This window comes from Schistocerca nitens, chromosome 8 (genome assembly GCF_023898315.1).
Source record: "Schistocerca nitens isolate TAMUIC-IGC-003100 chromosome 8, iqSchNite1.1, whole genome shotgun sequence".
In the NCBI taxonomy this organism is placed as follows: Eukaryota; Metazoa; Arthropoda; class Insecta; order Orthoptera; family Acrididae; genus Schistocerca; species Schistocerca nitens.
This window is the reverse complement of record NC_064621.1, coordinates 96,217,633-96,231,238: the sequence shown is the minus strand read 5'-3', so window position 1 is coordinate 96,231,238 and position 13,606 is coordinate 96,217,633. Positions and strand designations below refer to the sequence as shown.

At 38.9% G+C, this 13,606-nt stretch overlaps 1 protein-coding gene across 1 annotated transcript in view; it reads left to right on the top strand.

The window, feature by feature from the left end:
- The window catches only part of LOC126198938 (RNA cytidine acetyltransferase), a 91,632-nt gene that overhangs the window by 36,983 nt on the left and 41,043 nt on the right, over positions 1-13,606 (top strand). The window contains exons 7-14 of the mRNA XM_049935578.1: positions 2,110-2,231; positions 6,118-6,254; positions 6,439-6,574; positions 8,955-9,103; positions 9,303-9,384; positions 9,462-9,578; positions 9,657-9,833; positions 9,943-10,084. Of these exons, the coding sequence (XP_049791535.1) occupies positions 2,110-2,231; positions 6,118-6,254; positions 6,439-6,574; positions 8,955-9,103; positions 9,303-9,384; positions 9,462-9,578; positions 9,657-9,833; positions 9,943-10,084 (1,062 nt within the window). The remainder of the gene's footprint in view (positions 1-2,109; positions 2,232-6,117; positions 6,255-6,438; positions 6,575-8,954; positions 9,104-9,302; positions 9,385-9,461; positions 9,579-9,656; positions 9,834-9,942; positions 10,085-13,606) is intronic.

The window sequence follows — 13,606 nt, the reverse complement described above, 5'->3', positions numbered from 1 at the left end:
AAAGTCAGAAGAAAAGTTTGGTCCATATGTTATTGTGGAGTCATTGGTACTCCTGACCATATCCTAATGGAATGAGTCCTTGGCGGGAGGAGGGACACAACAGTTTCAGGGTAATCCTGTCTAAAAGGCTTGACAGCCAAAGGAGAGCATTCTAATCAAATAATGTGTACCCATAACAGAAGGATATGGAGTAATAACTTGGTACCAGGATAACAACAAACGTGAAGCGAAGCAGGTCACTTTTGAAAGCGATATAGGGCCTCCAGTACCTAACCTATCACAGGGGTGATGAAATAGGAAGTACTCCAATACGCTATCAACTTGCTATGGCATCAGTGAAGTTCCTGAAGCTACTGTAAAAAAGAAGCAATATGCAGAGTAACCTAGTCACTGACATAATTCAAGACTACTCAGAAACTATCATAGTTATTGCCACAGCCTTCACATATTTTACTAATAGTAACAAATTTTTTCCTTACAGCGGAAAACTGCTTTGAGGAACTACCTCCATTGTAACTACGTACATTTCTCCATCATATTCAGATGTCTAAGATACTTTCAAAGATGTAGTTTCAGCATTGAGGGTTCTTACCACGCTGATAGGAATCTTTCACTGAAAGAAATGTTGTTGCATAATGGAATGTAGAGGAATTTGTACCATTTGACAAGATTACTTTATCGCAAGGAAGCCTTGCATTTTGTGAGTACTGCGACCCTTAACATGAGAGCACAAGGTATATCTTGCTGCTGGTGTTAGGAAATGTTTACAAAAGTTGAAAGGACCCATTCATTTTATGGATATAGAAAGAAATGATACCTGATGTTATTTCTGTGATGTACCAACTGAGCTGTGAAAAAATTTACAGATGAATACATATCTCTTGAGTACAATAGTCTTACAACATTTTCTTGTAATGATTGCTTGTCATCTCCACTCTGTTGCTTCTGTAGACTGTTGGTTGTCATGTTATGGAATGCCTCTTGTGGTGTCAGTGATTGACATTAGACGTATTGGTGTTGTTAACTGACTGATAATAGGTAATGGGTATAGAGACCTCTGCCATGAACTGTAACAAAAACTTTTACATATATGCAGGCTCTCACACATATGCAGGTTTCCTAGTGCTGTTGATACAGTGTTATGGAGCCTGAATGAAAAATTGTTCTGAGTGATATTGCCACTGGGCAAGGTGTGCATGTGGACACTTCACAGAAATTGAAGTGTGCCACCAAATCCGAATGCCCTAGAATGTTGATCAACAGCATCATTCAGTTGCAGGATATTGTCTGCTCACATGTTACCAAAGTTGTTTGAGCTAGGCTGCAGAAGTTTCACTGGGAAGCCATTACACGTCTTCCATACAGTCCTGATCTTTCCTCATATGATTTCCATATTTTCAGAACCCTGAAGAAAGACATTCATGACCATTGATTTGCTTCGGCCAAAGAAGTGCGTGCCTGGGTACAATCATGGTTCCATAGGCAACCACCAACATTTTCTCATAAAGGATATTGACCATCTTATCCCATAGTGGGATAAATGTATAAACAGTTATGCTGATTACTTTTGAAATAAAGAACAGTTTACTTATTTTTTCCATCTATCTCATTTTTATTTGACTGGAGCTAGCTAATGCTTCTCTTGAAATGTGTATGCTCTTATAACTATCCATTCAAGATATGTCCTTACAACCATATGCCCAAGATCAAGAGTTGATTGACCTTTTTTTTTTTTTAATTTAGTGATCCAATTTGTACAATATGACCTCTGAACAGTGTTATCAGTCCTTTGTTAACATTACTCAGCATTTGTGTTATAATCAGATATATTATACATACAACACATGATTTTAAAATTTTAGTATTTGAGGATCTTTGAAAATGGTTGACACACAATTAGGTTATAGAGGGAGCATTACACATTAGTGCCCGTTTTGAGATAGAGGAGGGGGGGGGGGGTGGCAGGAATATTTTAGGGCACCCAGTCCAATTTCAACATAAAATAGTTACAGAATAGAAAATTTTTTAATTACAATAAAGTTCTCTAAAATGAAAAATAAAAAATTGTTTTACCCTTTTAATGTAATAAATCTGGACTCTGTCTTTCAGGCCTTGATGTACTCGAGTACCAAGAACATTTGGACTATGATGTTATACAGTCTACAAACCCAGAATTCAACAAAGCAGTTGTACGTCTTAACATATACAGAGACCATAGACAGACTGTTCAGGTATGTTCCTTATCAATAATGTATTTTTCTTTCACCCAAACGTTGTTAAGTATTAGATAGAAAGAATACTTTGATTATAGTGTAGCAAAAACCAAATTACATGTCACATTTTAATATAAGGCAATTTGTCCTGAGCAGAGGCAATTCACTGAATTGCAATAGCTCTTTGGCACCTTTTTTTGCAATACGGACGATTAATCCTGAGGATAAGATAAACAAATGATGGAATATGTTGTCTTGCACTCATAGCATCTTAAGGATTAAATTCATTATGTAATTTGACTTTGGACATCAACTGTAAAAATGAAGTTTACTTTCTTTATTGCTTTTGTTATTAGGCAACTACAGCTTTTGTTGTAGTATAATGTCACTAGCACAATTGTTAGCCAAAATTTAGAAGCTCAGCTATGTAGATGAGTTGTATTTGAATAATTTGTCACATAGCTAACATTCTTTCAATTATGAAACATAGTCTTTATGGTGTGGAAACGTTATTTAAGCATTCTACAAAATAAACAGCAATTGCATACTGTGTAGGGACTGGTCACCATCCTCCTAGTTAACAAAGCAGAATGCATTAAATAGGGAAAAGATTTCTGTGTGCACAGTTCAGCTTTTGTTATTAGGCAACTACAGCTTTTGTTGTAGTATAATGTCACTAGCACAATTGTTAGCCAAAATTTAGAAGCTCAGCAATGCGTTTTAGACAGGTACGTGCCGAGTAAAACTGTGAGGGATGGGAAAAACCCACCGTGGTACAACAACAAAGTTAGGAAACTACTGCGAAAGCAAAGAGAGCTTCACTCCAAGTTTAAACGCAGCCAAAACCTCTCAGATAAACAGAAGCTAAACAATGTCAAAGTTAGCGTAAGGAGGGCTATGCGTGAAGCGTTCAGTTCTGGTGTTACGTTAAATCAGTAAGTGGCTCAAAACAGCATATCCAGACACTCCGGGATGATGATGGCATTGAAACAGAGGATGACACGCGTAAAGCTGAAATACTAAACACCTTTTTCCAAAGCTGTTTCACAGAGGAAGACCGCACTGCAGTTCCTTCTCTAAATCCTCGCACAAACGAAAAAATGGCTGACATCGAAATAAGTGTCCAAGGAATAGAAAAGCAACTGGAATCACTCAACAGAGGAAAGTCCACTGGACCTGACGGGATACCAATTCGACTCTACACAGAGTACGCGAAAGAACTTGCCCCCCTTCTAACAGCCGTGTACCGCAAGTCTCTAGAGGAACGGAGGGTTCCAAATGATTGGAAAAGAGCACAGGTAGTCCCAGTCTTCAAGAAGGGTCATCGAGCAGATGCGCAAAACTATAGACCTATATCTCTGATGTCGATCAGTTGTAGAATTTTAGAACATGTTTTTTGCTCGAGTATCATGTCGTTTCTGGAAACCCAGAATCTACTCTGTAGGAATCAACATGGATTCTGTAAACAGCGATCGTGTGAGACCCAACTCGCTTTATTTGTTCACGAGACCCAGAAAATATTAGATACTGGCTCCCAGGTAGATGCTATTTTTCTTGACTTCCGGAAGGCGTTCGATACAGTTCCGCACTGTCGCCTGATAAACAAAGTAAGAGCCTACGGAATATCAGACCAGCTGTGTGGCTGGATTAAAGAGTTTTTAGCAAACAGAACACAGCATGTTGTTATCAATGGAGAGACGTCTACAGACGTTAAAGTAACCTCTGGCGTGCCACAGGGGAGTGTTATGGGACCATTGCTTTTCACAATATATATAAATGACCTAGTAGATAGTGTCGGAAGTTCCATGCGGCTTTTCGCGGATGATGCTGTAGTATACAGAGAAGTTGCAGCGTTAGAAAATTGTAGCGAAATGCAGGAAGATCTGCAGCGGATAGGCACTTGGTGCAGGGAGTGGCAACTGTCCCTTAGCATAGACAAATGTAATGTATTGCGAATACACAGAAAGAAGGATCCTTTATTGTATGATTATATGATAGCGGAACAAACACTGGTAGCAGTTACTTCTGTAAAATATCTGGGAGTATGCGTGCGGAACGATTTGAAGTGGAATGATCATATAAAATTAATTGTTGGTAAGGTGGGTACCAGGTTGAGATTCATTGGGAGAGTGCTTAGAAAATGTAGTCCATCAACAAAGGAGGTGGCTTACAAAACACTCGTTCGACCTATACTTGAGTATTGCTCATCAGTGTGGGATCTGTACCAGATCGGGTTGACAGAGGAGATAGAGGAGATCCAAAGAAGAGCGGCGCGTTTCGTCACAGGGTTATTTGGTAACCGTGATAGCGTTACGGAGATGTTTAATACACTCAAGTGGCAGACTCTGCAAGAGAGGCGCTCTGCATCGCGGTGTAGCTTGCTCGCCAGGTTTCGAGAGGGTGCGTTTCTGGATGAGGTATCGAATATATTGCTTCCCCCTACTTATACCTCCCGAGGAGATCATGAATGTAAAATTAGAGAGATTAGAGCGTGCACGGAGGCTTTCAGACAGTCGTTCTTCCCGCGAACCTTACGCGACTGGAACAGGAAAGGGAGGTAATGACAGTGGCACGTAAAGTGCCCTCCGCCACACACCGTTGGGTGGCTTGCGGAGTATAAATGTAGATGTAGATGTAGATGTGTATTCAGATGTGTAACACAGATTTTCATGAAAATGTCAGGATAAAATCATAAAGAGCATTTCTTATTAATATCTAATTTAATTATCACTCTCTTTAATCCAGTGATTACACAGAGTATTATAATGGTTATGGAATAGATAAACCACAAGCCTGGACTACCGCTGGCCATTGTATGGTCTATGGGCCAGCTACTTAATCACCTTGTGAGGTTTTTTGATTTCCGTTTCGACACTGCCACATCTCTTGCATTCAATTGACACTGGACTTTTTAGGCTTTTTGGAGTCTTTCTGTTGTGAGCTTTTCCCTTCTTGCATTTTCACTGATTACAAGCATATGAGTCATATGAGATGGCATATTTAATTATTTTGTAATTTTCAACTTAATACTGATTTTCACTTATATTCTGGTGGACATTTTTATTGTTCATTTTGGGTCCTAGTAGTTTCTGTAAGCTCTTAACAATGACATCTGAAGCAATGATCTAGCTTAACATTTTTCTGCACTACCCCAATGTATAACTTTACATGTGCATATCCCTCCATATTGGTGTGATGACACCAATTGCGTAAAAAATACAGCACAATGAACTTGCACAAATATCATCTGTCTCTTTTGGGTTCAGCCATTGTTTATGCATTATTAGTCTTGTTTTTATTAGTGTTTCAAATCTGACGGTATTTAGTAACACAACAAAGTTTGATGAGTGAGCAAGTAGAGATGTTAACATTGTTGATACATCCAGTATATTACTGTCGTTAATTTAATTAATGAAAATGGAAGATTAACAATAACATATAACTTTACTGGATGTACCTCTAAGTTTAAATGTGTGGATATGTATGCAGTTAGCACACTTATCAAACCTAACACTGCTTTTGTAGTCACTGCACGCAAAAGTGAAACTATTTCTCCTATGATGTCAAAATGTGAGGTTAATCCACATTTGGTGGTACCCTTGGTGTATTTTTTATAAAACCATAAATAAATAAATTTCTCTCTTCTAGAACTTGCAATTATTGAAATCTATTTGTCTTCTTCTTTAAAATCATACAAAACACCCCCCCCCCCTCCTCTCTTTCTGTGTGTGTGTGTGTGGGGGGGGATGGGGGGGGACAGTCACACGCATCCATGCTAGTGTTTATTTTGTGTTCTTGGGGCACTTGAGGGTTTTTTTTTTTTTTTTTTTTTTTTTTTTTTTTGAGAATTAGAATTAGTGTAAACAAATTTATAAAAATGCATTCCTCATCATTACCATTGCAGTACATCCATCCTACAGATTCGCATCGCCTTGGCCAAGCAGAGTTGGTGGTGATTGACGAAGCTGCAGCTATTCCCTTACCTTTTGTGAGAAATATGCTGGGACCATACCTTGTGTTTCTGGCTTCAACAATTAATGGGTGAGTACAGAAAATAATATGTACTGTTTCTTAGAGGGTTACTTAATGCTTCTACGATTCCATTTGTTGAGAATGTTATGATTCTGTCCTTTTAACTGTTCCTAAAATTTGTGATAGTGAATTCTAAACATGATATGTGTTTTTATAAATATGCAAAATTAAATACACATTAATTAAAATCTAGGTATGAAGGAACAGGCCGCTCACTCTCCTTGAAGCTCCTGCAGCAACTAAGGAACCAAACTGCTCCTGTAGGTGCAACTGCTGATCAAGCAAAAACAAAAACCCCAGCAGCAGCTACTGGGAGGGCCCTCCATGAGGTGAGAAATACCTTCATATTGATGTGTATTTTTCAGTTGTAGTGGAAATTCTCATTTCAGATTTCTGCAGTTACAAGCTGCTAGGTTTCATCGTTGGCAAGAGTAATTATCCAACAATTAAAAGATAAATTAAAACAAAGCATAATTCACTGAGTCATTTCTGGTATTGTGCGTGATTTTGTTTAAAGAAGTACAACACCTAATTAGTTTCTCCAAGAGAAATGGATAGCCAGATAAATGCCCCTTTTACTTTTCTGCTCAGAGTATATTGCTCATTTATTACAATAAAAAGTACCAATGTTCTGTTTTTTTTTTTTTTGCCTGTATCCATGATATACTGAGTGTACATTTAACTATTAAAACACATAGTACAAGCTGTTCACCTAGACCGAAGCTGATCTGATATCTTTCCTTTCCATACTACCTTGTAAGGAACTGTTAAAATTCCCTTGCCTTCTACCATGTCACTATGCCCAGGTATTCTATCAATAAACATTACTGTAATAAATCATTAGTGAAAGCCCAGGATTTCAATAATAAAAGTGTAAAGAATGTCAACCACTCAGGTGCAGATGAATGAGTAAAAGATCACCAAAATTAACCCAACTTTCATTCTTTCTCCAGTGTAATTACTCGCACACATATGAGCGGCAGTGCAACATGAGCAGGCAAAGACAGTAGCCAGAACAACCAAATCTGCTTGCAAATTTTCAGCCTGATGTGTTGATTATATTATATTGATTATGGAAATTGAAAGGTTATGAAAAGCACAGGAACATAGCGAAGCAACGCTATGCAGACATAGGCTATGCTTCAGCATGCCATCTGGAAAACAAACAGGTGGGTACCAGGAATATTTGAAAAGGGACAGTTGCATCTGTATGCCGTCATATAGAGCACACACAGCAGTAAGAAACTGCTGATCCACTATCTGGTAGCTGCTGGTAATGCTATCAACATCAACTGTGGTTAGGGACACAGCAGAAAAGCGTCTCGCTACATGGGGTCACTTTGTTCTGTGATAAGCTGAAAGGGTTATCTCGTCCACTGCCATGAGGCAAGGATTTGGACATTGGCTAGGATATGGCTGCAAGAGTGCAGGGGTGCTGTGGGAGAACGTTTAAGGTGGAAAGACGTCATCTGCGCAAGATAATGAGCCAAAAATAGTCATCCCAAAGGGATTCTATGTAGGTCAGGTCTTGTGTTGGGGTTTAGAATTTGCTCTGACTTTGCCACACAATTTGTAGCTGTGTGTGCCTCCTCCATGGTAACTTTGTAAATTGTGTTAGAGGAATTGTGTATCTTTAAACATTCAATTGCACAAACTTTAAAGGTTGTTAATTAATTGTTATAATGTTCTTGTTACTTCCTGGACAGAGTTCCATAATTGCTTGAAAGTATTTGATTAGACAATACCACTGATAGCTAATTAAATCGATGTTCCTCCATAGTCTATATCATTCACTACACGCCTGCCGCGCGCGTCCATTCACCCGTGTGCGCGCGCGCGCGCTCGCGCGCGCTCGCGGGCGCACACACACACACACACACACACACAGTCACTGTAATACTACTTATGTGTGGTTGCGTAGGTGACTGTTTTACAGGGAGAGGGGGAGGAGGAGGATTGAGGCGCCTGGGTTAGTTAAAGTGGCACAGCAGAAGATGGTGATAAGGAAGTACTATTGGGTGGCTGGAGAGTGTATAGACAGATTACTCTCAGAAATAGTGATAAAATGTGAATAAATTCTGGTAGCGATCACAGACATGAAGAGATAATGTGAGAGAGAAATTTGATGTGGGAAGGGATGTCAGCACAGTAGAGGAAAGAGTGAGGACAAGAGAAAGGGAAGAGTGTCACTGTGAAAGTGGGGAGGGGGTACTGGATGAGACAGTGTTTATACTTTCTCTTGTCTTTCTCAACATTTGTGTGCAGGTTGTCCATAATTCTAATATCATTACTAGAAAACATAATAAGAGAGCAAATCCTTATCCTTATTTTCAGATGATATTATTTATGTACATCACAAGATAATAAACACTTTTAATGAAGTGTGTTGCAAATGACAAAGGCAGAAGATTGAATCCTGGAAATGTGCATTGTATATTATGACAAAACCTTCATTATGTGAACTTACAAGGAGACAGAATGGCTGGCCATAACTTATTTTCAGCATGCAAAATACCAGTACTGGCAATGTACATATTTGAAAATAAAAAAAATGTTTTTCACCTATTTTTAAATGTTTTTATAGACGGTACTGGAATTTCACCTCTTGAAGGCACTTACTGGTCAGCTAGTCTATTTCCTTCTAATTTTGTAGTTTATTTGAGTGAATTCTCCATTCAATGCAACAGCCTTTATTATAAATCATTTTAGGTGGCTTTGGAAGAATCCATTCGCTATAAACCTGATGATGATGTTGAGAAATGGTTGACAGATCTACTGTGTTTGGATGCCACGTCTGTACAGCCATTACTGTCTGGGTGCCCTCCTCCTGACAGCTGTGATCTCTACTACATAAACAGGTCTCTATCTTTCTTTCTGTTGTAGAATAAACAAAATGTAATTCAAGAAGGAAATTTGAAAAATGAATGAAAAGCAGATAATACAAATCCTCTTGAAATATATAAATGTTTGCAGCTGATTCCTATATATTACTTTAAGACTTGATTTGATAGTGAACCTTGTTCATGCAGTGTAGGATATCATGTTTTGTCATTTCAGGGATACTCTCTTCTGTTACCATAAAGCCTCGGAAGCATTTTTGCACCGATTAGTTGCACTCTATGTAGCCTCACATTATAAGGTTAGTTGAAAAACTAGTTTTGGCAGAACAGAAGGTTTCAAATATTCTGCATAATAATGTGTCATCATACATTTCAGAATAGCCCAAATGACTTGCAAATGATGTCAGATGCTCCAGCACATCATCTCTTCTGTTTGCTTGGCCCTGTGGATCCCAACAAAAAGTCATTGCCCGAAATCCTAGTTGTAATTCAGGTACTAACAACATGATGCTATGAATAGAAACTGGCCAGCTTACGGTTTCACATTTGAAGACTGGAATTAATTTTGTAGGTTTGTTTGGAAGGCCAAGTATCCAGAGGGTCTGTTGTCGATGGGCTGTCTCGTGGTAAACGTGCATCTGGAGATCTTATCCCATGGACAATAGCCCAGCAGTATCAAGATGAAGACTTCCCATCCCTGGCAGGTGCTCGTATTGTCAGGATAGCAACACATCCTGACTATCAGGGGGTATGTTTTGTTTGACTTTTTGCTACTTTCATTTCTGAAAACTGCTAGATGAATTATACTCTCATTTGATTTCTAGTTGCTATTGTTACTCTTTCTTTTCATTCCGTAGATGGGGTATGGCAGCAGAGCTTTGAATCTTTTGAAAGAGTACTATGAATTCAAAGTGCCCAGCATAGATGAAGACCAGTTGCCATCTGAAGTCATAGAACCAGTGGAAGATGATGAGGTTGGCTTACTAGAGGAACACATAGGTACACATATACCAGCTAAAACCTGACCTGAGAACTTATTTTCATTATTTTACGTACAAATCTCTGTGAACTGGTTAGCTTTCAAATTTATCTTGTTAGGGAATTACTTTGGTGTGAGGTGGGGGTCTTAAAGTACTAACCACTCTGATCTTCTTATGCACAAATAATTGAGTGTGCAGCCTTATTTAAATAAATATTGATCCATTTTGGGACGTGTGTTTTTAGAGAGCATTGAATATTCAGGTTTCAATTATTTTTTTTTTTTTACTTATCTCAGTGCAAAGTTGTACTTTGCTTACTTTTTCAGAGTAAATGTTTTTACAAATACCCTAAATTTGACCGATCACATAGATAATGTTGTGGGTAGAGCCAACCAATGACTGCGATTAATTGGCAGAACACTTAGAAGGTGCAACAGGTCTACTAAAGAGACTGCTTACACCACACTTGTCTGCCCTATTCTGGAGTAGCACTGTGTGGTGTGGGAACGGCATCAGATGGAACGGACGGATGACATCAAAAAAGTACAAAGAAGGGTAGCTTGTTTTGTATTGTCGTGAAGTAGGGGAGATAGTGCCACAGACATGATACGTGAATTGGAGTGGCAATCATTAAAACAAAGGTATTTTTCATTGCAACGGGATCTTCTCATGAAATTTCCGTCACCAGTTTTCTCCTCCAATTTCAAAAACGTTCTGTTCACACCCACCTACATAGGGAGAAGTGATCATCACAATAAAATAAGAGAAACCAGGGCTCGCGCAGAGGAATTTCTCATATGTTAAGGTTATCACAGTGACACAGCGTGGCATGATGACAATGGAATTTCCAGGGGGGGCAAGAGCTTACAATTTACAGAATTGTTGATAAAATCATAAATAAAATATTATTTCTATGTCATTGTTTAGGTGTCTACTTAATGATTAGCCCACAAGCATCTCCATTAATATATTCAGAAAATTCAGGTTGTTGTTTTCTTGTTGTGTTTCTCGTAAGCCATCAGTTTGAAAAGTCAGACTTAAACATTTCTAATGAAGAATATAGAGCAGCCACTGTGTTGTTTTGACAGACATGTCATGAGCAGCATGGTTTGTTGTTGCTTGCTTATTCACAAGTGTCCACTCCATCATTTTGACTCCAGAATATATTTCATGTTGAAAGTTGTGTATGGTGTTCTACTTACTTTTGTTGTGAAAAAAAGTTGGTCTGGATATTTGTTTTGTTTTCTCAAACTGTAGAGCGAGCAGAGTTACTCACCAGATGCTCCATCATTACTTTATTTGGTATCGTAACTTGAAGCAACCACAACATTGTCCGATGTGACCTGCTGGCATGGTAACTGCATTTTACAGATACAGTTCTGAGTTGAGCTCCATGGCTGTTCCTGCCATGCCATGACAGCCTGTATTGTTGTTGAACCCATCTAATTTCTCTTTTAATGATGCAGAGCCAGATCCAAATCACGATGTAAAAGGAACACTGTGGTGTATAAAACTCCAATATGCGCCAAAAAAAACTATGTCATTTTCTTGTAATGTTACTATATTACAATAATACTGATTTAAAAATGAACATGCTACTTTCATCATTAATGCATTGTAAATAACACCAAACAGGGCTGACAAAAACAAAATGTGCCTTGAGAACTGCATTGCTGCTAAATTTATCTCTTTCCATGGCTGCTTTTATGAAACTTTTCATTATAAACAATTGGTGGTATCATACCACTGAGTCTTTCTTTTCAAGTGCTCAAAAAACTCATTAAAAAGTGCATGTTCTATTTTTAAAAAAATCAGTTTCAATGTCTCAGTGAAGTGATGTGTATGAAACGCATAGAAAACTTATGTGCCTTCTGTGTACTATCATTTGCCTGAAATGTGTTTTGATAACTTCAGATGTTCATGAAATATTAGGTGCATTGCATCTTACAAGGGAACATCCCCATCGCAGCCCCCTCAGATTTAGTTATAAGTTGGCACAGTGGACAGGCCTTGAAAAACTGAACACAGATCAATCGAGAAAACGAAGAAGTTGTGTGGAACTATGAAAAAAAAGCAAAATATACAAACTGAGTAGTCCATGCACAGGACAGGCAACATCAAGGCTAATGTGAGCTCAGGATCGCCGTGGTCCCGTGGTTAGCGTGAGCAGCTGCCGAACGAGAGGTCCTTGGTTCAAGTCTTCCCTCAAGTGAAAAGTTTAATTTTTTATTTTCAGACAATTATTATCTGTCCGTCCGATGCGATCACTTTTTTTGGGAGTGGTTATCACATTTACAAGAAACCCTAAATCGGGCAAGGTAGAAGAATCTTTTTACCCATTCGCCAAGTGTACAAGTTAGGTGGGTCGACAACATATTCATGTCATGTGACGCACATGCCGTCACCAGTGTCGAATAGAATACATCAGACGTGTTTTCCTGTGGAGGAATTGGTTCACCTATGACCTTGCAATCACATGTATTCGGTTACCATTGGAGAGGCACGTCCTTTCGTCTACTAATCGCACGGTTTTGCGGTGCGGTCGCAAAACACAGACACTAAACTTATTACAGTGAACAGAGACGCCAATGAACGAACGGACAGATCATAACTTTGCGAAAATAAAAAAAGTAAAATTTTCACTCGAGGGAAGACTTGAACCAGGGACCTCTCATTCCGCAGCTGCTCACGCTAACCACAGGAGCACGGCGCTCCTGAGCTGACATTAGCCTTGATGTTGCCTATCTTGCACATGGACTACTCAGTTTGTATATTTTGCTTATTTTTTTCATAGTTCCACACAACTTCTTCCTGTTTTCTCGATTGATCTGTGTTCAGTTTTTCAAGATCTATCCACTGTTCCAACTTATAACTAAATCTGAGGGGGGTGCGATGGGGAGGTTCCCTTGTTAGTTACGCCACCCTGTGTGTGTGTGTGTGTGTGTGTGTGTGTGTGTGTGTGTGTGTTGTGTTGTGTTGTGTTGTCTCTTATGTGGTGTGTGTGGGTGTAGTGTAGTGTAATATACTGTGGTGTCCTCCCAGTGTTAAGATTATTTATCCAAATTGTTGTTGGTAATCCATTGTTTCATCTTTCATTACCCCTCTTTGGCCATGAAGACAGTTACTGCAACAATAGACGAAAATGGACAGATGCTGATTTTCATTTTAAAGTGGTGTACTCTCTCCTGTAGTCATGATATTTTGTAATAATTAGTATTTTCAAAACCTCCTGGCAGATTAAAACTGTGTGCCGGACTGCACACTCCACTGTAGAGTGAAAATCTCATTCTCATTAGTATTTTCCTTTATACATAATTTCAGTTCCTGTTTCTGTTTGTTTGAGTTTCTTCACAAACTGAAAAGAGTGTGGGTCAAGATATTTTTTCTGGGAATTACTGTGAAGAGAAGTTGAACTTATGGACAGGTAGGTGCCCATCAAGAGAGAGTCTGATGAAGTCTATTTTACTCTCTGCTGTTCTACTTCACCGAACAAAGTTGTGGGGCAAACTCATCACTTTCACCGAGCGAGGTGGCGCAGTGG